The sequence below is a fragment of the Xiphophorus maculatus genome, chromosome 17, assembly GCF_002775205.1.
Source record: "Xiphophorus maculatus strain JP 163 A chromosome 17, X_maculatus-5.0-male, whole genome shotgun sequence".
NCBI lineage: Eukaryota > Metazoa > Chordata > Actinopteri > Cyprinodontiformes > Poeciliidae > Xiphophorus > Xiphophorus maculatus.
The window spans coordinates 7,938,177-7,965,227 of record NC_036459.1 but is presented as its reverse complement, the minus strand read 5'-3'; the positions used below and the strand labels follow the sequence as shown (position 1 = coordinate 7,965,227).

The window sequence follows — 27,051 nt, the reverse complement described above, 5'->3', positions numbered from 1 at the left end:
AGATCTGCCCACAGCCTGGATCATTTTAAATCGCTTCTTAAAACTCATTTTTATTCTTTAGCATTTAATTAAACTAGTGTTTTGATACTCTGTTTTTATTCATTTGTGTTATTGTCATTCTTGTACAGCACTTTTGTGCAGTTTTATGCCTGATTTTAAAGTGCTATATAAATAAATTTGACATTGACATTGACATAAATTGTGCTTAGTGATCTAAGTGTGAGATTTTTGAAAGTTTTATCTTTTTTAAAAAAAACATCAATCAAAGAATAATAAGTTTTTTTTGGTTGTGATTATTTAATTTCCACCAAAGTTGTTTACTAAACTCTGATTAATAGAATAAGTCAAAATTTTGTGAAAATAAACTTGTACAAGCGTAAAGTCATAATAATATGAGAATTAAGCTGTAGTAATATTAAAATAAACTTGTACAAGAGTAAAGTTATAACAATACGAGATTAAAGTCAAAATAATACCAGAATAAAATCGTAGTGTTACAAGAACTTCAAAATGTTACAAAAATTTACTTGTTCGAGAATAAAGTTGTAATATTTTGAGAAAAAAGTCATATTACCAGAATACATTTGTAATGTTATGACTTTATTCTTATAATATTTCGACTTTATGCTTGTAATTTTGTGACTTCTCATAATATTGCTCTTATTTTCTTAGCGTAGCCTTAATACTCCAACATAAATCTCCAGTAAATCTCCTTATTTAAAAGATAAATATTAGCTCTGCCTTCAAAAACTATTGAAAACTAAAACCCGGATTGATCAGCGCCTGCAGGAAAACCGGTTTAATCACCAGAATCTGAATTTCTCTCTGCTTTTCCCAGAAAACTTCTACGGCACCCCGAAGCCTCCAGCTGAGCCCAGCGCTCTGCTGCTAAATGTAACAGACCAGCTGCTGCCGGGCGCCAGACCCAGCTCCGAGGGCAAGAGGAAGCGGAACAAGTCCGTCAGCAACATGGAGAGAGCCGGCGTCGAGCCCCCCAAGGAGGAGGAGGAGGAGGAGGAGAAGCCCGTCGTCAACGGCAACGGCGTCGCCGTCACCCCAGGTTAGAGCCCGACAACGTCCGCAGAGGCTGAGGTCGACTCGGCTTTGTCACGTCGGTCCTGATTCGCGGCTCAAAGTCGTAGCAACGGCTTCCTCGAAGGTGGTTGCTTAGCAACAGTAGCGGCAACAGACATCCTTCAATTGAGTCTCTGTAAAGGAGGAAAAAATAAACTGTTGGTGGCGATTTAACTCGTCAATGCCGACATACTTCACATAATGACATGGATTTACCTCCAAAGTAATTACATCTGCAGCAAAACATGAGAATTGGAGAAGATATTAGAACCAGTTGCCAGAGGGCAAACACACGCACTGCTGCAGGCTGGTGCAAATCAGCTTATATCGCTGATGTCATAAGTATATACTTATTTAGCACAAAACAAACTCAAATGAGTCTTTTTAGAAAATAAGAAACTGATCCATCTCTTAATGAAATCGTTTAGCTTCACTTAGAGCCGGACGATGAATCAAATATTTTCGTTTTGGAAGATTTAATTTTTGGAAATCTGGGTTGTTGTTTTTTATGTCAGTGTCTAGGGCAGCCATCTTGTGTACCAATTTTTATTTTTTAATTACAAGAAAAAACTCATATTAGGAGAATAAAGTCGTAATTGGACAAGAAGTCCAACACAAAATATAACAAAAAATTAAACGAGAAATGTTGAGCATCTTGTGAAGTTATACTTTGGTACAAATAAAAGAAAAACGTAATCTGCATTAAATTACTAACATTAGCAGGACTTTAAAACAAAAATCAAGATTTACATGGACTGATGTAGAAGGGATACTTGAAATAAGACACTTTTTGAAAAATATTTTCTGTCAATTGTAATTTCTATTTTAGAAAGAAAATGATGCAAGTTGGCCAGTAAGTATCTGGCAGGTGTTGTGGTTCTTAGAAAACAAGAAAAGCAGCTACAGAAAAATTATTTTTCATCTTTTAGGAGACCTATAATGAAAAATTCACAAATTCACTTTTTTATTATTCCATTTAAGTTTCTGCTACTTTTAAAAACAGCCTAAGCGCTGAAAAAGGATCAACCAGCCGGTTTTTGGCAACAAGTTGCTGCTTTTTGGGGTCGCATTCCACAGGCACTGTGCCGTTACCTAGCAACCCCAGCCAAGCCTGGCCCCGTTACCTAGCAACCCAATTTCCACCACATCTGGTCAGCTGGTTTTACTGCTGCTGGAGAAGACAAGTGTTTTGTCACTTGTTGACTTTCCATCCAGAAACTACTTGCTGCATTCTTGTTGGTTGTGCAGGAGGATCCACTTATGCTTTTCAAAGGTGTACAGTTGTATAATTGTGCATTTGTTTGCGGCCATTTTCTCTTGCGACTGTAAACATTGAGTAAATGTTGAACTGACCAGACTAAAATCACAGAAAAATGTAATGAGCACGTTTTATATCAAATAAGCAGACACTGGCCGGTTACTTAGCAACCCCAGTAGAATTCTGCCCATCACCTAGCAACCTAAGTGGAGCTCCAGCACATTTTGTCAGCTGGTTTTACCACTGTGTCTCCTGTACAATGGCTGTTGGAATAGTGGAAGTGTGTTGTTGTTCCATCCAGAAACCACTTGCTGCATTCGTGTTGGTTGTGCAGGAGGCTCCACTTCTGCTTTTCAAACATAAGCGCATTGTATAAATGCGCTTATGTTTGAAGCCATTTTCACGTGCGACCAATTAAATATTGAGTAAATGTTGAACTGAACAAAAATCTCATTATCTAAGAAAGATTTTGGACAGAAAAATGTGATGAACATGTCTTATATCACCCATAGGCGTGACGTAACCTGCAGAAAGAAGCATAATAGGTCACATTTAATGTGATGCACCCTCGGCTTTTTATTAGCTGTTCAAACTTATCTGAAATCACACAGTGACTATTACACAGAACAGGATGTTCTGGCTGTTATCATGATTAACACTGACTTTAATGGGAGCAGACCTTGAAAGAATCGCTGTTGATTCTCGAGGTTACATCAGCAGATGATACCTGATAGGTTCCCTTGATAGAGACGCACAAACAATTAAACCTTGGCTTATCAGAGCTTTGAGCAACGAAGACGCTCAGACACTCTCTAACACAGAAAGCCTCCGAGTGCATCCCTGGATCACATGAACGGAGGATCATAAAAGGAGGCATTATGAGTTTTTAGTTTTCTTATTTTAAGTCTTAAGCCACTCTGTGGTCCTGTGACTTTCTACGGAGGGTTTTATAACCTGAGGAGTCCACAGCTGCACAGAGGCAGCACACAAAAATCAGAAGTTCAGGAAGATCAACTGGTGAATTCAATGTTCTGGAGAAAGATTTTCATATTCCCAAAGTGGTTTTTTAGAGAGAGGACGCCTGGTCAAAGGATGAGATTTTGGATTTCTTATCATAATGAACTCAAACAAGGTAAGCTGTTGAATATTTAGATTATGTCTATAGATAAATAAATTTCTTCATTCTGATCCCTAAACTCAAACCTATGAAACTATATTTCCCTTTTCCGAAAATTTTAGCTGTTTTAGTCTTAAATCTAAATGTTTAAAAAATAGCTTAAATTGGTTTAAAATAAGTAGCTAGTGTTTATAGAGGTTTTATCATCAATCATGATGTTTATTAGCTGTTATTGGAGGGATTTTACTACTTTTATTAGGCTAAAATAACAAATTATATAAATAGAGAACAGTTTCTGCATAAAATCACTGAAGTTAGTTGTTATATGACTGTGTGTGACTGGCTGATTGTTTGGAGATTTCTTCCAAATTTTATCACCAAAACTGTTTATGCTGCATCAAACAACAACTGTCAAAAAAGAAGAGAGCATGAACTAGTTGTTATTGTGAAAATGAGACTTTAATATTACCAGAATGAAGTCCTGATATTAGGAGAATTAAGTAATAGCTCTATAAAAACAATTACTCAAAGAATTTCAAAAAATAAAATGAGGAAAGTGAAGTTAAAACATTTTGCCCAGCCCTAAATTTGGGCTGGAAAACTTATTTATCAGGATGAAAATGACTTACATATTGTGGAAACTTTCTGAAGCCTCAAGGAAAAGTCACAAAATGCAGCTATGAAGTCAATTTAGCCTTAAATGATATGAATTGATTATTGAAATAATCATTAACTAATTTAGCAATCAATTAATCAATAACTGGAGCTGACAGACTCTAAAAAAAAAAAATTAATTTGCCGAAAGAAAAACATACTGCGAAAACTGTACAAAAAAAATATACATTTTGCAATTAATATGAATGAAAACCTTGTATGTTCTACTTAAAACTCCACCTATGGCATAGATTTACCTGTTTTGAATTATGGAAGAAAAATATCTTGTCACCTTTTGCTATCAAATTATTGATTTGTTAATCCAAACATAGCCAACAGATTAGCTCTACCAAGACTGAACTTTAAACCTGTTGATGTCAAACATTCACTAAAGAAATGCTATGTTGTTGCATTAAAATCTTAATTTTTTGAATTTAAAAAAGGAATTGAATTGTTTACTTGCATCTTTTAGTGCATTTCTAGTACTGTATGAAAAGACTCAAGTAAGAAATTTGCAGAATATGCCAATTCTTTATCTGATTAATTGATTAATCATACAAATAACCAATTAATCGATAATTAAAATAATTGTTAATTGCAGCCTTCTATTTAAGCTGCAAAAAATTACTACTACTCTAGAGAAAACTAATTGGATTTGAGTAGAAAATTGGATTATCAGGATGCAAATGACTTACAAACTTTGGAAACTTTATGGAATCTCAAGGAAAACTTACATATGCAGCTATGATGTAAATTTGGTCTAAATGTTGTAGGGCTGAAACAATTAATCAGTTTCACCTGGTTTAAATTCTAGAAAATAAAATTTTGCATTAAACAACTTTTGCTATCAATTATTAATCAGTTAATCCAAAAGAAAGAGAATCAACAGATTGGCTCTACAATGACTTCACTAAAGAAATGCTCTGTTGTTGTACACTAGGCAGTGAAAGTTTTCTTTTATTATGTGAATTGCTTATTTTGAATCTTTTAATGTATTTCTAATATTGTATAAAAAGAGAAGTGAAAAATCTAGAGAATGTGCCAATGGATCGATTAATCATCAGAATAACCGATTAATCGATAACTAAAATAATCATTATTTTTTTCAGCTGATTTTGTTTTTCACTGATTTACAGAGAACTAGTTGGATTTTGAGTTGAGATTCAAATTTGTCAGGTTGAAAATGACTTACAAACTGTGCAAACTTTCTGTTACCTCAAGAAAAATTTACAATATTGAGTTATGATGTAAATTTTACTCTTAATGTTGGAGGGCTAAAACAATCAGTTTCATCTGGTTTAGATTCTGGAAAAAACCCCACTTGCATTAAGTACCTTTTGCTATCAACTATTAATCAGTTAATCAAAAAAAGAATCAACAGGTTGGCTCTACAATTAGCTTTAAACGTTTACTAAAGAAATGCTATGTTGTTTCATTTTAGGCAATAAAATATTTCTTTTCTTATTTAAAAAAGAATCAAATTGCTAATTTGAATCTTCTAAAGTATTTATAATATTGTATAAAAAGACAAGTGAAAAATCTGCAGAATGTGCCAATATATTTTTATCCAATGGATTGATTAATCGTCAGAATATCCGATTAATCGATAACTAAAATAATAATTTTTTGTTGCTGCAAAAAAATTTCCACTGATCTACTTGAAATTAGTTGAGTTTGAGTTGAAAATCAAATTTGTCAGGTTGGAAATTACTTATAAACTGTGGAAACTTTCTGTAATCTCAAGGAAGACTTAAGATATGCGGCTATGATGTAAATTTTGCTCTAAATGATGCCGATGACTCTGAAAGCAGGGAGATAAACGAATGCAGGAGAACAGGAAATATTTTTGACTGAAGCTCAGTATCTTCAGCCTCTGGGCATGTTGAATGTGAAGCTTTCCTACTGCTGCTCTCGGCTCAATAGCAGCCGTGTGTGTCTGTAGATGGACAGTGTGGTCAGACCAGCACAGCTGAAGGGGAATCAATAGAGCACAGCGGTCTCTGTGATCTGAGCAGTTCACTAACTCTCACTTTCCCTCCCATAGATTATCTCTCAATCCCTTTGCTTTCATTTGTTCCCCTCACTCCGCTCTCCTCCTCCAGATCTCCTCTGGGAAAGAGACACTTGCCATCTCTTCCCATTTTTCTTCCTGTGACACTTTCACACAGCACCACAACTCAAAGTAGAGCATCTCTGCTTACTTCTGACTCAATCTTTACTGTCTCCTCTCCTTTATTCATCTTTCTGTCTCGTTAACCTCCCTGCCTTTCCCCTGAGTCACTGCCTCCTATCCTTTTCCAATCCTTCGTTCCTATATTTATGCCTCAATCCGTCACTTCTCCGGCGGTTTTTTTTGCCTTTCCTGTCTTGTCTTTCACTCTCCTCTCCTCACCTCTTGTCCTTTCTGTCTGAGAATGTCCAACCTGACTCATCCTTACCTTGTTGTCACCTCAGAGTCAAGCGAGCACGAAGACAAGAGCACAGACGCTTCAGGGGACGTCGGACCTCAGAGTAACCCGGCAGAGGCCCCTGCAGAGGTACCCCAGGAGGACGGCCAGTCCCCGAAGACGGCGGTCCCCAAACCAGAGGAGAACGACGAGCTAGGACCGCTGCCTGACAACTGGGAGATGGCTTACACCGAGAAAGGAGAAGTCTACTTCATCGAGTGAGTAGAAATGAATCAGACACATGTGGAGAAATTGCTCAAACACTGTTCTTAATGCACAAATAAACTGACAAAAATGCACTCTAGTATACATAAAAACATTTTTACTTGAGTGAAGGTAAGTTCTTGCTTTTAGAAAATTACTTATTGTGCAAAGTTCACATTTTGAACCATTTTGTACTTCATTTTACACACTTTTGTACTTCCATTTGGATCTTAACTGCTTCTAAAAACAGGCCAAGTGGTTACAAAATACAGCCAGACATTTTCTGGCAACAAGTTCACGTTTTTTGGTGTCTAGAAAATGAGCTGTTTCAAAAACCCATGTAATTTAAACTCACAAATAAGCAGATTCTGCCCCGTTACGTAGCAACCCCAGCGGAATTCCACCCGTTACCTAGCAACCCAAGAAGAGTTCCAGCATGTTTGCTTGGATTTAAAGTGACAAAACCCCTTAAGAAATAGTAACACTATAAAAAACTTGTTCAATATTTACCTTATCTGCTGCATGTTTTTCTGTGCTTTCTAAAAAATTAGACTTTTTTTATTTTTTAATTTTGCCTCCAAGTCTATCCATGAAGGTTATGAACAAAGAGGCAAAACAAAATGTTGCCAAAAAGGATTTTGTTTAATAGAAAATTCTACCCAACTCACTAAAATTTAAGAGTGGATTTTTCCTTTTATTTTCTCAATTGAAAATTATGCTGCAGTTATTCAGAATTTATTTATTTTTAAAAAATTCACATTTTTACCAGAAGTTTGGATAAACTCTGACCAGCTTTAACATAATAAAGTGACAAATTGTAACCATTTGTCTTATTTTTAGAATGTATTTTCCACCAAATACAGTTTTTGTAGTCTCTGTAAGTCAAAAAAAGTCTTTCCACTTGGGTTTTTTTTCCTACCTAATCTCTTAACCTCCTGAGACCCTGCATCCTCATATGAGGACATTACATTTTTGTAAACACAGATGTAAATAATAACATTGATTGAATGGTCTTATCGTCACACAGATAGACCCAATGTCCTCGTCTGAGGACATTGGGTTTTGAGAAAACCACTTATTGTAGAAAGCTGAAATTTCATTTTTAGGCCAATTGGGTCCTTATGATCCCAAATGACAAGGAGAAATGTATATGCAAAAACAGACCCATTGTCCTCATATGAGGGCATTGGTTTTGACATAGTTCAAGAGCACATAGAAAGCTAAAATTTAATTTCAACTAAAATTAGGTCATACTAATCCCAAATAGTAAGGAGACATAAAAAATGCACATCAAACAAAAGCCCGGGTCTCAGGAGGTTAATGATCCAATGTTTACCTTTTTATTGCATGTTACACTCTACTCTCGCTAAAATGCTTGCCCTGAGACAAAAGAAATGGATGCATGGTGCTTTAATAAGGATTTAAAAGTCCCCAGAAATCCAGTCTTCCTCTGAACTATGCTGTAAAAAGCTCATTGCAGTTGTTAGCGCTTTACAGCTGCAGTAAAACTGTAGGTGAGTCTTTATTCCGCAAGAATAATGGAGTTGCCGTGTGCTTTTGAATGGTTGTGCAGGGAATTCAACGTGTATTTAGAGACTGGTTCTTATGCACGCACTAATAAAGTTCAAGCAGACATAATTTTTGTAAGTTTTGCTACATGACTGAGTTATTTCTTGATTGGATCCTTCAAACTAGCTTGAAAAGTGTGTTCAGCAGCCATACATGATGACTTCTTGTCTTCATTTACAGCAGCAGCAAACTTTTAATCCCCCCCACTGGAGATGACTTATTGTGGCCCCCATCCACCGAGGACATTACCCAATTAATTTGCTTTGCCCCCCTGAAGTTGTAGCTTGCTAATCGCCGTTGCCAAGACGTTGCTTATCTGCGATTGGCCGCCACATGAGATCAGTTTATTTATCTACAGCCCTGAAAGTGAAGCAGGTGCAGAGAAGAGCTGACAAAGTTAAAGTTAAAAACAGCGATGGCGATTTAAAGCAGCAAAGATTGAGTGGGGGGACAAGGATGATGCAGGCTGACTATAAATATCAATTGATGACAAGAGTAGAAAAGGAAATGAGTCAACGAAGAAAGAGGAGGACAGATGGAGAAGAATCAAACAGGAATTAAAACAAGCTCACCTGGAAGAGCATCACATCTTGGCTCCATACTAAAGGTGGAGCTTCATATGCCACATTCATCTTCTTTAAAGTGCGTTCATCTTTCACTTTGTCTTCTATTTTTAGCTCTGGGGAAGCCAGCATCGGTTTTATCCATCAGTCCAGTTCAGTAGAGGACAGAGAAGTAGAACTAAAAGTGAGATCCTCGAGTATTTTTTCCTTAAAATGCGATTTAATGACTCATGACCACATGCTATTCCCCCAAGCTACTTCTGTGCCTCTCAGCACATGTGGTTTTCACACATTTATTGGTTTTTGCTGGAAAATTAAAAGCGTGTTCCAAGATGAACAAGTGTGTATTATTGCAGCTAATAAACTCTTTGATGCAGCTCTGATATCTCAATGTCGGTATTTCTAAATAAAAACCACATTAAGCTAGTAAAAGGTTCCATTATTAGTGACATTTGAAGGGGAACTATTATGTAAAATTCACATTTTGCACTTTTTTTATACTTTTATGTGGGTCTCAAATGTTTCTAAAAAAATCCACCCAGCCATTTTTTGGGCAATAATTTGTTGTTGTTTTTTGGTGTCTTTAAACAAACCTTTTCAAGAACCTTCGGAATGTAAAGCCACAAATAAGCAGACACTGGTCTGTTACCTAGCAACCCCAGTGGAATTCCGCCCGTTACCTAGCAACCCAAGTGGAGCTCCAGCATGTTTGGTAAGCTGGTTTTACCACTGTATGCTGCAGTCTTGGTGATTGTGCAGAAGGCTTAACTGCTGCTTTTCAAAGATGTACGATTGTATAATTACAGATTTTACAGGTTTTTATGGATGCAATCTCAACTAAAAACCCACCTGTTTAGGATTGTATTTGAAACGTAATCAATTACAAATTTATTGATGGAACTTGACTTAATGTCGTGTTTTGATTGTTGATTCTATGTTACATTGTGTTTCTGTGTTTGATATGATGTAAAGCACTTTGAAATGCCTTGCTGCTGAAATGTGCTATACAAATCAAGTTTGATTGATTGATTGATTGATTGATTTGATTTGTTTTCAGCCATTTTCACGTGCGGGTGAAAACGTTGAGTAAATGTTGAACTGAGCAGACTAAAATCTAATTATCTAAGAAAAAAAATAGTTTTTTACAGCCCATAGATCTAACTTAAGCTGTTCAAGGAAGCATAAAGGATCACATTTACAGTTTTTTCACTCCAAATAAGGTGCTAACATAATTAACATTTCATTTTCAAAACATCTTAGCTGATGTATTAGCTAACACTAAGCCTCTTTGAGCCTGCAGTGCATCATATGTCTTTAAGGCCGATATTTACTCCACAAGAACAAAGAAATGTGTTATTTTACTCGAGGTTTGAAGAATAAAAACGTCCTTTGTGGACAGGACATTTCATCTCTCACAAGAACTCAAGTGCAGAACTCCTGGGTCTCTTCCACTTCGGTGTTTGACAGCATAGCAACTGCAGCCACTTGAAATCTCCGACATATGAAGCATTTCTTTCTCAAACACTACACAAAAAAGAGGTTTTACCAAGATAATGTATCAAGAACAAGCTACGCTTTTCTTCCACCAATGAGAGAGATGATAATTTAAAACAACAAACAACAAAACAAAAAATTAACTTTTTCAACTGGCAGATTATTTCACTTATAACATGGGAAAAATGTCTTCTTCGTGGTTTTCGCCGGTGATAATGTCTGGTTGTTGATCATGTGTCTGATGATGTGAAAAAAAGTGTTTCCATTGCAGTTTTGCTCAATAAACCAAAAGTTTTCAATAGAAATTACCATGTTTCCATTAAGCAAATTTACTTTCAAAATGTCAAATTGCGCAATTGTTCAGTCAATGTAAACGAAGCCACTAGCTAACCTCAGTCCAGTTTGCTTCTTCAGGCTCTGGAAAATGTTCCCTAATCATTCTATCGATCTATTTGCTCATCTGTCACTTCTTCTACCCTCTTCCTCTGCCACCTAATGAGCGACAGTAAGCTAATTAAAAATAATGATTCCTCTTCAGTTCCCGTTGAGTGTTTTTAACTTTTCGGAGGCGCACGTTCCTCTCTGAAGAGCCGAGCTAGGAATCCACCAACCTCGCTTCTTTGTTGGAAGACTCCTCTCTCTCAGCGCCGACCGCAGTCCCGCTCACTCGCTCTCTGATTTGTCTCCACAGCCACAACACGAAGACGACGTCGTGGCTCGACCCGAGGCTCGCCAAGAAGGCAAAACCGCCGGAGGAATGCAAAGAGGATGGTGAGTGCTGCATGTCCACCACTTCTCGCGTTCATCGATATCGCCTGCATTTATTTCACAAAATTAAACCGCTTGGCGTGATGAAAAAGCAGCAGCTTTGGCGTTTATAAAGAATTTTTAAATGTTGGATTGTTGCTTTTTTTTATGCAATTAATGTACTGATAACGTCAGCGGTTGAAGTGGCGTTCAGGTCACAAAGACTTCTTTATCCTGGAACCGAGGGAGAGCTGAAGTGTCGCTTAGCCGCCCACACTCTGCAAAGGAAAAGAACGGAGACGGAGGAATATCAATGCAGCAGAAATTAGAGGAAAAACAAATAATCACACAAGCGTTGTCGTCTTTGAGATTTTTTATTAACTTGTGAGCAAGAAAGAAGATTTGAAGAATTAAATGGAATTGAATCCATCAATATTGTCTTAAAAATTACCCTTGAAAAGATCGTTTATTATATATTACATGTTGCTGTTTTTCTGAAAGATATTCAATAGATTAGCTTTCAATTTACCCACAGAAATACTTTTGCAGCTGCTCGAATTTCCGACATTTCCTCCAACATGAAAGATAGAAAAGATAAAAATCTCCAAGATGATGAAATGACACGGAAACAAAGACGGAGACACCAATGAGGAATTAGTCCAAATGTGATGGAGCCTTTTTATCTCCAGCACTTCCGACCCAATTTTCACACTCAAAACGCTCAAATACTGAAGATATTACTAATGTTTGAGAGAACCGCTTTTGATCACAAGAAGTGTTTCATCAGGTTAGATTTTCCCATGTGAAAAAAATTAATTTAAAGTCTTACATTGGACAAAAAAAACTCTTCCACACATTTGTAATTGTTATTTTATTTGTATTATGCACAAATAATACAAAAGACATTTAAGAAAAACTGTAAAATCACAAAATTCTTGTAAAACAGTAAATGTAATTTTAAATGTCATGGTTTAAAAAGTTGCAATTATATTTTTTATCCCGATTTCAAAGCATCAACACTTTTTAATCAGAAGTGATAGAGTTTATTATGTTGTCATGATGAACAGACATAAATAAATTAAGTTTTAGTATATTTAACAAATTAAGTTGGATCTCCACTGTGTTTTTTCAGTGTAGTAACTAGTTACATTTATTTATATTGTATTACATTATTTGAGCAACTTTTTGGGGGAGAAAAAAAAACTTTTAAGACTAGTTTTACTATACTGTAATGTTTACTTTTACTTGAGTAATATGTAGATTGAAACTTGAGTAACTAAATATTTTGTTAGCAAGCTAAATGTTTTAAGGTAGCTAAAAATGCAGCTTCAAAGTAAATCTTTAGTTAGCAAGCTAAATATTCAGATTGAAAGAAATATTTAACTTCAAACTGAAGTTAAATAATTAGCTTGCTAGCAAAATATTTATAGAGTAAAATATTACTCCATATATTTATGGAGTTAAATATTAGCTTGCAAACTAAAATTGTAGCTTAGAACTAAATATTTAGCTTACAAACTAAATATTTGGTTATCTAGCTCCCCAGCTTATGTTTTTAGTGAGCTAAATATGTAGTTTCAAACTAAATCTTTAGTTAGCAAGCTAAATATTCAGATTGAAGTTCAATATTTAGCTAGAAAGCTAATATATTTGGTATTTAGCAAACCAAATATTTAGCTTCAAACTAAATATTTCAATTGTAGCAAAATTTTTGGCTTAATAACTAAATATTTCTGTATCTAACAAAAATTTAGTTTGAAGCTAAATATTTGGCTTGCTAACTCAGTAATAGCAAACTAGTCAAATATTTAACTTCACTCTAAATAATTTGCTAAAAGCTAAAATTTAGCTTAATGACCAAACATTTAACTTCTAGCTAAATATTTAGCTTGCTAACTACAAGCTACACTGAATACTTAGCTTATTCAGCTTCCTAACTAAATGTTTAATTTGGAACTTTGTCACTGATAGATTAACGAATAACATGGTGAAAATATGACTTTGAAAAATGAACCCCAGCGGAGATTATTGCTGTTAGTTTTAGACCATAATTTTAAAAAAGGCCCCCCATTAATTAGTCATTTAATGAGCGGCAGGTGTGAACTTGAGAAGGCTGAATGCCGAAGCAAGTTTTATTAAAATTAGTTTGGATAAATTTACTAAATGTTACAATATTTTGCACATTTTTTTGTTATTTTCAGTTGAATTGTTCAAAATAAGCATCAAAACACAAGTGAAACAACATTCAAGATGCTTTACCATGGTCACATTTTCCCATAACACACCTTTAATGTCCTCTCTATTTCTCTACAATGTTATGTAATAAGCCAAAAGCCTGCACAGCCTGGTGGCACCAGCCACCCCTGGGAGCTTAGCTCAGTTTTGGGTAAAAAAGCTACCTCCGTAAGTTTAGTATTGATTGGTAGGAAGGTGTGAGTGTGTGTGCCTGTAGGCGTGAGTGTGTGTGTGCTGTAGCTATGCACCGATAAGCACTAAGAGGATCGCAGGGTGGAGTCTCTGGGGTGTGACGAGCCAACAGGCTGAAAGCAGAAGAGTAAAACTGCATAAAATGACTTTTTATGGCCAAGATGTGCAGCAGTGAATACAGAAGTCAACTTTTATCTGACTTCTTTTATCAGAAAGTAAAATGACGAGCCTGATCCGTTTGACTTCAATCCAATTGAGAGATCTGTGACTAATTCATCCTTCACCATCTCAGTTCATAGACGTCATTGTAGATTTAAGAATAATAAAACACTTACAGTTCACTTTAAATTGGACAATTGGATTCAAGTTGGGGGATTTTTATTGAAAAACCAGTTAAACTCCTCTGTTTTATGATAAGCTAACATTTTTACACAGTGCATATCTTTGCTTTTACTCACTTAGTTTTTTTTCTTTGTTTTCCTCTATTTAGCTGTTATTTTAGCGACTAAACAGCCAATGTGGAGAAAGAATAATGTTTAAACCAACATTTTCTTCCAAAGAAGCTAGACATTTGTCTTGTTCAGTAGTTTTTATGTCTTCTGAAGGTTTTTATTTCATTTTCAGTCCAGTCCTTCACGACAGTAATATATCCTGCTGGGTTTTTAGGAGCATCCAGGTCACCTCCATGGAGTTTTTAATGTATAGTTATGCAGGAGAATCCACAGTCTTGGTAACGGTCAACCTTTGAAATTGTATACGATTTGCTGTCACTCCACATACTAAAATGTTTGGCAGGTTTATTTGTTACAATTCTGGGTAGATTTGTTTTATATTTATCATTTAGAAGTATCTCTGTTAGAAAGTAGAATTTCAGACAATCTTAAAGTGGAACTAATAGAGTAACTCTGACAAATTTTTAAAAATTTCACCAAAAGTGGGTGGAGCCTAATAAAATTGGGGCGTGGTCAATTGAGGGGCTATACTCCCAATTGAGAGAGCGCAACTTTGCTATCTTAACGAGTTCGTTGCGATATTTAGCAGCTTTTAAAATCTTTCTCGCAATTTTTTTGGGTTGTTTTCAAAAACAACAAATCTACACTGCAAAAACAAAGAAATCTAAGTGTTTCTGTCTAGTTTCTAGTTCAACTTCTGTACACTTGAAGTAAGACACAACTAACATACATAGAATTTAGGAGCCTTTTATAGTACATAATTCCTTAATATTGATTTAAAAAGTACTAGTTCCACTCGCAGATTATTTCGCTTGTAGCAAAACATTTTTTCCATATTAAATAATTTACCAATGGAACTAGTACTTTTTCATCAATATAAAGGAATTATCTACTCGAGACATGCTCCTATATTTTGCTGAAAAGTTACTTTGTGCATCTGTCTGAGTGAGATCAATGTAACCCAGTGTTTAAAAACACAAGAAAAAAAAATAATAGATGTTGATTCAATGTCTTATTCTACCAAAATAGCTAAAAGGTAATTACGTAAATCTTCAAAAAATGTGAAATATGCTTTTAGTGTTAGCTTCTATTGACAGATTAGGCAGCCAATGGCTGGCGCGGTCTGGTTTCGTGTCGGCCAATGGGGTTGATCGTCCCGCCCCTTTTTAACAGCTGGCGGTTATTTCGTTCGGAGCGCGGCAGACAGGCTTGAAAGCTAACAGCTGATGGTTGCTTCGCTCAGAACGCTTGAGAACAGCTGACGGTTGTTTCGCTGCGAACGCTTGAGAGCTAACAGCTGACGGTCGTTTCCGTAAAGAGGTAGAAAGAAATTGACGAATCTGGAAATTGATCTCGGAGGGTTTCCCCCGTGAACAGCTGAAGCCCGAAAAATAGCCGTTGACAGCTCGGAGCATCGGTCAGGTTTTTTTTTTTTTTGGAGTGTGTACAGTACACTTTTGGCTTGGAGGGCCAAAGATTCCAAGACCCTCTTCACCTGAAACTGGATGGCGAGCCCCAGCCCAGAGGACCAGGCGCACGGGTAGATAGTGACCCGACTGGTCACCAGCTGAGAGACTTTGAGACTGAAGAATTAATTCATTGGAGACTGAAGTATTCAATTTATTTATTTATTTATTTTCTTTAAAAGCGCGCAGTATTTGTTTGTCTGTTTTAAATGTGGATCCACAATTGTTTATTATATTAAATATTTGCTCTTTTCTTGTAGACACTGTGTGTTCTGTTGTTGCTCACACCTGGGTTTCCTAGAATTTAATATCTTCTGATTAGGCCCAACTTCCTATATATATATAGTATAAATTAATTAACCTGTTTTTGTGAGTTGCAGGTTACAAAAAATTTGGCGAGTACAGCCAGGAGCCTAGTTGTGTGACAACAGTGGAACAACAATTTGAATTTTATCTGTTAACACATTGGTACTATGGATTTCATTGCAAAATTAGGAATTAAGATACCAAATGCAGTCATTGTCAGCGGTTTAACTGGATCTGAAAAGGATGATGATGTTTTTGACTACTTGCGACAATGTGGTACAATAAGTAGGACACTAACAGTCGATGATAGCTCATCTGAGTTTTACCAGAACTGTGTCGTGGAGTTTAGCTCTGATTTAGCTGTTCAGGAGCTAACACCTGCATTGCCTTACCTGTATCCATCAGCTGAAAATCCAGATGTTAAATACTGTGTCCGCGCCCTAACAGATGTTTACACAAAAACCGTAGGGGGCAGTGTAACTGATACCTACCTCACTGAACTAAAGACCTTAGCTAAGTTAAGTGGGAAGGATTTTGAAGAAGTCTTAAGGGAGGTGATGTCAAAGTTTGAAGAGTCCATGGGATCTGTTGAGGCAGCTGCAAGCCCATGTCCAAATAATGACACAGAGCCTACACAAAGTGTTGGTTTCCCTCCACACCACATTGATAACCCCCACTCTCCTAAGCTTGTTCAGAGCCCTAACCCAACTTCCTTGAAACTTAATCAGAAACCTCATATATTAAGTCAAACCGATCTAGTCTCACCTGAAGTACAGAGGATTGTGGTTGAACATGTTGTCAAAACTACAGAGAAGACATCTAATGGTCACTCCACCCTTAGGTTGAGAGCTTTTTCTGGAAGAAACCCTAGACCATATCCCGAAGTTGACTATGAAACATGGCGTTCCCATGTTGACTTAATGATGGGAGACACATCTCTTTCTAACTTGGAAAAAACCCGAAAAATTCTTGAAAGCCTTCTCACTCCAGCTTCAGATGTCATTCGGCCTCTTGGGCCTGATGCATCCGTTGATGACTATCTTAGGCTGCTTGAGTCGGCATTTGGCACTGTTGAAGATGGTGAGGAACTGCTTGTGCGATTCATGAACACTCTGCAGGATCCTGGGGAGAAACCATCTGCGTACTTGCATCGCCTACAGGTGGCACTGAGTCTTGCAGTGCGCCGGGGTGGTGTAGACCCCCGAGAAAGAGACAGACAGCTTCTTAAGCAATTTCAAAGAGGCTGTTGGGATGATAACCTGCTGACAGAACTGCAGTTGGAGTTAAAGAAAAATAATCTGCCCACGTTTGCAGAACTATTACTCCTACTCCGTATTGCAGAAAACAGACAAGAAGTTAAAAGCACAAGAATGAGAAAACACTTTAGTGCAACCAAACAAAAAGCAGCGTCACATGAACAAACTGTCACTGAAACAAAAATGGACTTTTCCGAAACAACTTCAAACACTTTAAGTGATCTGAAAAAACAGGTTGCTGATTTAAAAAGCCAATTAGCAGCAGTTATGAAACAAAAGAAACAAACAGTACCTAAGAAGAACCAAACAACAAAACCTGACCATGCAAACCCTGAACCCAACTTACCTTCACACAGCCGCCCTAGTTCACGGCCCAAGCCTTGGTACTGCTTTCGCTGTGGGGAGGACGGACATATTGTTGCCAACTGTGAATCTGAGCCAAACCCTGCACTTGTAGAGGCAAAACGTAAAGAACTAAAAGCAAAAAGGCAAATATGGGATAGACAACACAATGGCTCTGCTTCTTTAAACTGAAGTTTGCCTCTGTTGAGGGACAAACAGAGGCTACCACAGAGTCAAACCGTCCCCTTGAACCCAAGCAAAATGTGCCGACCAAAAAACGTGCCATTTTAAAGTCGCATACTAAAACCGGCAGATTCAAACTGCCTCAAGGTTTAATCGGTACTAAAAGTACAGCCCAAGTAAAGATTGACAGCAATACTGTAAACTGCTTACTCGATTCTGGCTCCCAGGTGACCACGGTCCCACAATCATATTATGAACAACATCTGTCCAGTCATCAGATTAAGCCACTTTTTGACCTACTCGAAGTAGAAGGTGCAAACGGCCAATCAGTGCCTTACTTAGGGTACATTGAAATGAACGTCACTTTTCCAAAAGAGTTTCTCGGCATTGAAGCCGATGTGTCAACACTTGCCTTAGTCGTGCCAAACATTCGAGCTGCTTCCCAGTCTTTGGTGTTAATTGGAACTAACACCTTAGATGTGCTTTATGAATTGTATAACGAAGCATGTCCCGGACTGCAGCCTCTCATTTCAGATGGTTATAATGCAGTGTTAAAAGTGCTAGAGTTAAGACACAAACAGACCAAAGGCAGTAGCCTTGGTCTAGCAACCATGTATAACAAAGGCCCTCAGCTAGTCCCAGCAGGCCAGACAGTTGTCCTGGAAAGCATGGTAGCATTGTCAACTAATACCACAGAGAGATCCGTGCTGCTAGAGCACCCATCCTTTTCAACCTTACCTGGGGGTGTCCTAGTAAAGCCAAGTCTCATCAGCTTACCTGAGCGAGCACCCTACCTGATACCAGTTGTTCTCACCAATGAAACTGAACATGATGTGACAATCCCTCAAAAATGTGTGATTGGAGAGATCCACACGTTCCAGAGAGTCCTCTCTCACCAACATTCAGTGGGATCTTCCAAATCTGAAGTCGGTCAAAAACACAATCTGGTTTTTAACTTTGAGTCCTCTCCTATCAGTACTGAGTGGAAAGAGCACATCTTGCATAAGCTCAATAACATGCCAGAGGTTTTTGCACAAAATGACCTTGATTTCGGTCGGACTGATCAAGTCAAGCACAACATTAAACTGTCAGATGAAACTCCATTCAAACACAAAGCACGACCCATACACCCCAATGACCTAGAAGCCGTCCGTAAACATTTACAGGAGCTGCAACAAGCAGGCGTGATTCGAGAATCCACTTCACCGTTCTCTTCGCCCATTGTCGTTGTGCGAAAGAAAAATGGCGACGTCCGTCTCTGCATAGATTACAGAAAACTCAATTTGCAGACTGTAAAAGACGCTTACGCGCTCCCGAACTTGGAGGAAACATTCTCTACATTGACTGGATCTAAATGGTTTTCAGTCCTTGATTTAAAATCTGGCTACTATCAGATTGAAGTAGAGGAAGCTGACAAACCAAAAACTGCGTTTGTATGTCCCAGTGGCTTTTGGGAGTTTAATAGAATGCCTCAAGGCATTACAAATGCTCCCAGCACTTTCCAGCGCCTTATGGAACGATGTATGGGTGACATGAACTTAAAGGAAGTTCTTGTGTTCCTTGACGACATCATTGTCTTTTCCAAGACACTTGAGGAGCATGAAACTCGATTAATGAAGGTTCTAAACCGCCTCAAAGAGTACGGTCTTAAACTGTCTCCTGAAAAATGCAAGTTTTTTCAAACTTCGGTGCGATACCTCGGACACATAGTATCCCACAAAGGGGTGGAGACAGACCCAGAGAAAGTGAAAGCTCTGAGTAGCTGGCCTGTGCCCAGAGACCTTAAACAACTTCGTTCGTTTTTAGGTTTCTCGGGGTACTACAGGCGCTTTATCAAGAACTATTCGAGCCTTGTTAAGCCTCTCACAGATCTAACATCAGGCTATCCACCGCTGCGTAAGAGCACAAAACCCAAACCTAAGCCTGCTGAGTACCATGATCCGAAAAAACCCTTTGGTGAGCGGTGGACTCCCTCTTGTGAGCAAGCTTTCAAAGACATCATTGAGAAGCTCACTTCTGCTCCTATCTTGGCATTTGCAGACCCTAAGCTGCCGTACTCACTTCATACTGACGCCAGCACCACAGGGCTTGGCGCCGCCCTTTATCAGGAACAGAATGGACAAACAAGGGTCATTGCTTATGCCAGCAGGGGGTTATCCAGGAGCGAAGCTCGTTACCCCGCCCACAAGTTAGAGTTTTTGGCCCTAAAGTGGGCTGTAACCGAAAAGTTTGCAGACTATCTTTATGGGAACCAGTTTACTGTCATTACTGACAGTAACCCTCTGACCTATATTCTGACAACAGCTAAGATGGATGCAATGAGCTACCGTTGGTTAGCTTCTCTTTCCACCTTTAACTTTAAGCTCCAATATAGAGCAGGAAAACTCAACTCTGATGCAGACGGTCTTTCAAGGCGACCGCATGGTGAGTTATTAAATGATGCTGTATCACAAAAAGAGCTTGACAGGATACAGCAGTTCACCCAAACTCATTTGGCACAGCAAGACACCAGTTTAAGCCAAGAGGTGGTGTCAGCCATCTGTGAGAGACCCTTATGTTGTAGTTTCTCAGATGAACCTACCCCTCTTGTTCACTCATTAGCCATCTCGGTAAACACCTTACCAGATGACTTTGTCAATGAAGATGATTGTGGTGGTCTTCCAGTCGTGCCTCATCTGTCAGCTGAACAACTCAAACAAGAGCAACGAGCTGACCCTTGCTTGCGCGAGGTCATTATCCAAATTGAGACTGGTAAAAAGGTTCCACCTACAGTCAGAACAGAACTTCCAAGTATAAGTCTGTTGCTTCGAGAACTAAATCGTCTTGAGCTGCACAACCAAATATTGTACCGAACACGCCAAGATGATGGCAGTGTCACTCATCAGCTCGTCCTACCAGAGCAGCTCCGTGAGGCAGTTTTTCACAGTCTCCATAATGATATGGGCCATTTAGGTATTGAGCGTACCCTCGATCTCGCCAGAGGAAGGTTTTATTGGCCTCGTATGGCAGCTGACATCGAGAACAGAATCAAAACATGCAACCGCTGTGTGCGGCGAAAGACCCCTCCGGAAAAAGCTGCAGCGCTTGTGAACATAAAGTCTACCAGACCGCTTGAACTGGTTTGTATGGATTTCTTATCCATTGAGCCAGATCAAAGCAACACAAAGGATGTGCTCGTACTAACTGATCACTTCACTAAGTATGCCATAGCCATTCCAACTTCTAACCAAAAAGCCCAAACCGTGGCAAAATGTCTTTGGGATCACTTTATAGTTCCTTATGGCATCCCTGAACGATTACATAGTGATCAAGGGCCAGATTTTGAGTCACACGTAATAAAAGAACTTTGCAAGATCATGGGCATTCACAAGATTCGAACCACTCCTTATCATCCTAGGGGGAATCCTGTGGAACGCTTTAACCGCACCTTGTTAAGTATGCTTGGGACCTTAGAACATAAAGACAAAACGCAGTGGCGCAACTTTGTAAAACCATTGGTCCATGCGTACAATTGTACGAAAAATGACACAACCGGATTTGCACCTTATGAATTAATGTTTGGTCGTCAACCCAGATTACCTGTTGACCTTGCATTCAACCTACCTCTCCAAAACAAAAGTTTTAAGTCCCACTCACAATATGTGGAAAAACTGAGAACAACTCTCCAAGAAAGCTACAAACTAGCAATCCAAAATGCTAACAAAATGGCTGACAGAAATAAAGCCAGATTTGACATGCGTGTAAAACCGTCCAAACTAGAACCTGGAGACCGAGTTTTGGTGCGAGCCGTTCGTCTTAGGGGTAAGCATAAACTAGCCGATAGGTGGGAGACAGACATTTATGTTGTGGTAGAACAAGCTGGTGATCTGCCAGTCTACACCATTAAGTCTGAAACTAAAGATGGGTCAGTGCGCACTGTCCATCGTGACCTTCTTCTACCTTGCGGGTTCCTTGCTCCCACAGAAGAAAATCCAACTCCGCCAAATCAGGTCTGCAAACCTAAAACACGGCAGTCCCCTGAGCAAAATGAAGAATTCACTCTTCCTGAACCTGAAAACGAGGAGTTCTATTGGCTTAGAGAACAACCTGTCCCAGAGCCAATCAAATTCACGCGAATTTATGAGATTCCAAAACAGACATGGCCTAAAAACTTACCTATATGTGACAACTTACCTGAATGTGACAACACACCTGAATTCAGCAATGTACCCGATTGTGATGACGTTCCTGGCAGTGACCCGGTAGTTCCTTCTGAAGAGAAGTTTGAAGCAGTAGTAAATACTGAACGGTTGACCCATGGTAGTGATTGTAAAAGTGAACCTAACCTACATAGTGAAGGTGTATGTGACCAAAATGTATCAGAGGACAAACCCAACCACCCAAGTCATGAAACCACAAATCCTGTGAGACGTTCAGAGAGACAAACCACTCAACCAAAGAGGCTCCAGTATAGCCAGTTAGGGAACCCACTCATATCCATTGCCCAGTCCCTATTCCATGGCTTAAGCCTTGCTTTTACTAGTGCCTTGATAGAACCTGAACTTGAAACCACTTTTAAGGGTTCCAGCATTCCTGTCATTTCAAAACAACCCATCCCATGCAAAGGGACTTGCATGTTCCAAGGGGGGACAGTGTAACCCAGTGTTTAAAAACACAAGAAAAAAAATAATAGATGTTGATTCAATGTCTTATTCTACCAAAATAGCTAAAAGGTAATTACGTAAATCTTCAAAAAATGTGAAATATGCTTTTAGTGTTAGCTTCTATTGACAGATTAGGCAGCCAATGGCTGGCGCGGTCTGGTTTCGTGTCGGCCAATGGGGTTGATCGTCCCGCCCCTTTTTAACAGCTGGCGGTTGTTTCGTTCGGAGCGCGGCAGACAGGCTTGAAAGCTAACAGCTGATGGTTGCTTCGCTCAGAACGCTTGAGAACAGCTGACGGTTGTTTCGCTGCGAACGCTTGAGAGCTAACAGCTGACGGTCGTTTCCGTAAAGAGGTAGAAAGAAATTGACGAATCTGGAAATTGATCTCGGAGGGTTTCCCCCGTGAACAGCTGAAGCCCGAAAAATAGCCGTTGACAGCTCGGAGCATCGGTCAGGTTTTTTTTTTTTTTGGAGTGTGTACAGTACACTTTTGGCTTGGAGGGCCAAAGATTCCAAGACCCTCTTCACCTGAAACTGGATGGCGAGCCCCAGCCCAGAGGACCAGGCGCACGGGTAGATAGTGACCCGACTGGTCACCAGCTGAGAGACTTTGAGACTGAAGAATTAATTCATTGGAGACTGAAGTATTCAATTTATTTATTTATTTATTTTCTTTAAAAGCGCGCAGTATTTGTTTGTCTGTTTTAAATGTGGATCCACAATTGTTTATTATATTAAATATTTGCTCTTTTCTTGTAGACACTGTGTGTTCTGTTGTTGCTCACACCTGGGTTTCCTAGAATTTAATATCTTCTGATTAGGCCCAACTTCCTATATATATATAGTATAAATTAATTAACCTGTTTTTGTGAGTTGCAGGTTACATCAAGTTTATACAAAAATGTCACATTTTTCAAAGTAACAAAAGATAACTCCTAATTTATACAACTAACTGCAAAAAAAAAGCTGATTTGCGAGTTTTGTTGCTCTTGGAGTTCATGGAGTTCCACAGAGTCGTGTCCTTGGTCCCATTTTATTTCTACCTTATTGGTTGAAATCTTTTCATCTATATATCATATTTTCATTTTTTTATTTGAAAGAGACAAGCTCAATAATGGACACAAGTAAAAGATGAAGATTTAAATATGCTACATTTAGCATTAGAGCTAATCCTTTAACATATCTCCTATAAACACTATGTTGATGATATTAAACTTTTTACTACTTTTAAAAGAAGTGTATTCCAATGTGAACATTTTACTGAAATGTGAAGTGTTTCCAATTGAATGAGTCTGCAGCAACTGCCTTTTTATGTTAAAACATCAAAATTTAAATTAACTTCAGTTGGTAAATCACATTTGAAGTTGTGTCGTCTTCCATATATGTACATACTTCCTGATTTTTTGTGTGTCTGAATGAAAAAGAAATGCTTTTGGGTTTTTTTAAAAATGAATATCCACCTTTAAAAACAACAAAGAAATTAATTGAGCTGTTTGGAGCTTCACATTCAAGAAATACACTTTTACTACATGAAGGTAAGCTCTGATATCACCTGCCAGATGAAAGTCTGTGCAGTGAAAATTAGAATGTTCTGTATTTCACATGAACTGCAGCACCTGAAGTAAACGTTGTCACCTTTGGTTTAGAGAACAACTCGTTCTCTGTTATGTTTGAAGCCAGCTGCGACCCAAACACCAGATCCTGTCAAAACGCTGAGCGATGACGTACGACGGGTTTATTTTGTTTCAAAGCAACATCTTCTCCAGTGAAGGCAGAGCGGTTGATATCACAGGCGCCTTTTAGTTGCATAACTCACTATATAAATCCCTTACTGCCTCTCTGCCTTTATGTTTTCTCACCTCCTCTTTCTACCTCCAGATCTATCTTTGTCCTCCTCTCCCGTCTCTCTGTTTTTTTGTTTTGGAAGTAAAGAAGTAGGACAGACTCTTTAATTTCCTCTTTTTCTCTTTCTGTTATAGCAAATATTTGTTGGCTGGGTGAAAAAAAACGCAAGAACTTCTTGTTTCTTTTTCTCCTAAAGTAAGCAAACATTAGGAGAAAGTATTTTTATGTTCCAGCCACAAACTCTACTATGTATTTTAAGTGGAATATACATAAGACTAATGCAAAGTACTGCTTTGTTACACAATCTGAAGGAGGGGTGACCAAAGTGTGGCCTGCTGGCCATTGGCAGCTCATTCTAATATTTCTTTGCGACCTCTGAACATGGTGGTTGGTTCAGATGAAGCCTTTTAATTTTTGTTTATGGTAACATGATTACACATTAAAATCTTACAATAGAAAATATTCTCTCTGATGTATATTAGGCTCATTCTGTGGGATTTTATGCTCATTTTGTTGGATTTTTGTATTTATTCTGTAAATTTAAGACTTAATTTCTACTGTCTGAAATTGTTCTTGAGACAAACGAAACATAATTTTGCAGAAGACAAAAAGTTAAGTTGTGTGAATTATAGACTGGCCACTAAAAACAGTATAAAGTCAGAATTCTGACTTTTTTCAAAATTCAAACTTTAATCTTAGAATTTTGATTTTTTGTTTTTTCTCAAAGTTCTGAATTTTTTTCTAAATTCCAACTTTTTTTCTCAGAAAATCACTTTCACAGTCATAAAGAAGCTCAAATATTACACATTTCTTCTGGCATGTGTTTCTAAATTGGCACCACAAAATCAGCAATAATTTTAAAATAATTTATACAATTTTAAGAAGCACTTACTGAATGCAGACATAGCTATTTATTATTGTTTTAACAGATTAATAACTTTTAAAAAATATATTATGGAACAACCAGCCCTTTAAGATCATTCTTGGTCTTGATGTGACCCAAAAAGAAAATTAGTTTGTTCCCTTGTTGTACACAAACAAACTGGAGTTCGATTAAAGCAAACAAAACAACAGTTGATGGTCATGCATCTTTAGATTCTCTAAATTTCTCTAATTATTTCTGGTTAAAAACCGAGTCATTCATTCCCACTGTTGCCACATGCTTGCTGAGTTTATGAGACAGCTACAAAGTTTCTGATCTGATTCAGTCAGCTGAGAAAAAGTTAAAAGTTTTATAAATTAAAGACTGAATTTCATTCTGGTTTTAAAGCTAAGATGAAATTCATCTAAAAAAAACCCCCCAAAAAAAAAACAATCAGGATTTGATTAAACCCTTAGGAATACAAATAAAATACAGTGAAGTTTTCCGAGCCACTGCAGGAAGGGGAATTCCAGCTGATAAATAATCTGCCAGATTGTTTATCCTCGTTTCTGCAGAAGGTTAGCGCGTTCAGCGGCGTGAATGAACGCTGACGGGGAGCGGGATTATAACTCCGGTGATGCTCAGGTTTGAAGGATGTTAATCGTATTACAGAGCTGCTTTGTCTTTCGCTTCCACGAATCCCCCGCAGACATCGCGCGTCTGCATATAGAGCGGCTTGTAATTACATTCTGATCATGTGTAGGGGAGAAGTTATTAACCGTCTCACACCGACAAACGTTGGGCTCACACTTTCTTCTTCTTTGTTCTCTCCTGGGGAAACAGCAGAGCTTGTCTTAAACCCGTTTTTCTGTCTCTTCTCTGAACTGCAGTGTGTTTATTTCCCTTTAATACTTGCATCTTGGGCTGCAAGTAACGATTATTTTAGTATTTGGTTATTTAATTGATAAGTTAGACGATTAATCGATTAATCGGATAAAACAATTTACTCATTCTGCAGACTTTTCATTTTATAAACCAATAATCCGATAAACATCTTGCTGCCTAAAATGCAATAACAGATCATTCCTTTAGTGAACAGTTGGTCAGTTGTAGACTGAGAACTTTTTGCATCGATCAATCAATAATTGGATAGCAAAAGATGCTTAATATAACATTATTATTACTATTTTTAGACATAGGTTCTTTTTGTATATCCTAAATTTAAAATGTATAAATATTTTTATATAGTTTTGGTTTAATTACTGCTCTGTGTTGTTCTTTCAGCATATTGTTGATCAATTGATTAATCGTTTTAACCTTAAACTAAAGCAAAAGATGTAAATACATTTGGGTTAGGGTTAGGCTTTTTAAACTAAGATTTTATCTTTTTTGTGCCTAAAATACAAAAATGTTCACCAAATGAATGACACAAAAGTGTTTTCATTAGCCGATTAATTGAATAGCATAGACGTTTTGGTTTGATTACTGCTCTCTGTGTTGCTCTTTCAGCAAATGGCCTTTTTCTGGTCTGTATACTCCAGTTAACAATTAATCAATTACAAAATTAGTTGACGACTATTTCAATTAGTCACGATTAATCATTTCAGCCATTTCAGCCGTAAGTCCAGAAATATTGCAAAATTGCACTTCTGCAGTGTTTCCTAATTTTTCAACATTACTGTAGCTTCTTAAAAATGAAAATTCATCCCTCAGATTGATTTTTAATAGACATGAGATTGATACGTCCAGGAAAATCTCCATCTCTTCTACCAACTCAGACTTTTCTCAGCCGATTCTGATTGATTTCTCGGTCGTCTCTCCTTTTTTACTTGGAACACTGGAAGTTTTTTAGGGGACACAGCGTGTGTGTGCAGTCCTACAGGTGAGTTATTATAGACGTAGAGACGCGGCGCCCTCCTTCACCTTGAGGTTCCTGCGTCAGTCGGTTCGGAGCGGCGTAGAGGGGAGGTGCGGGCGTTGCTGTCTGCGACATGATTGATGCGTGTATTTTGAGAGCCTCCCCAGCAGAGCATGCCTGGGGCCTGGAGATTGGAGCAGGAATCCGTGTGTGTGTGAAATTAGCTGTCAGTGCTACTTGATACCAGTCAGCTTTCTTTCTCTTGGGTTAACCGTGTTGTTAAA

The 27,051-nt window shown here is 38.0% G+C and overlaps 1 protein-coding gene across 9 annotated transcripts in view; it reads left to right on the top strand.

The window, feature by feature from the left end:
- magi2 (membrane associated guanylate kinase, WW and PDZ domain containing 2) overlaps positions 1-27,051 on the top strand; it is a 240,702-nt gene that overhangs the window by 145,497 nt on the left and 68,154 nt on the right. For all 9 annotated transcript variants that reach the window (XM_023349882.1, XM_023349881.1, XM_023349880.1 and 6 more), the window contains exons 4-6: positions 839-1,060; positions 6,558-6,768; positions 11,072-11,151. In XM_023349882.1, the coding sequence (XP_023205650.1) occupies positions 839-1,060; positions 6,558-6,768; positions 11,072-11,151 (513 nt within the window). The remainder of the gene's footprint in view (positions 1-838; positions 1,061-6,557; positions 6,769-11,071; positions 11,152-27,051) is intronic.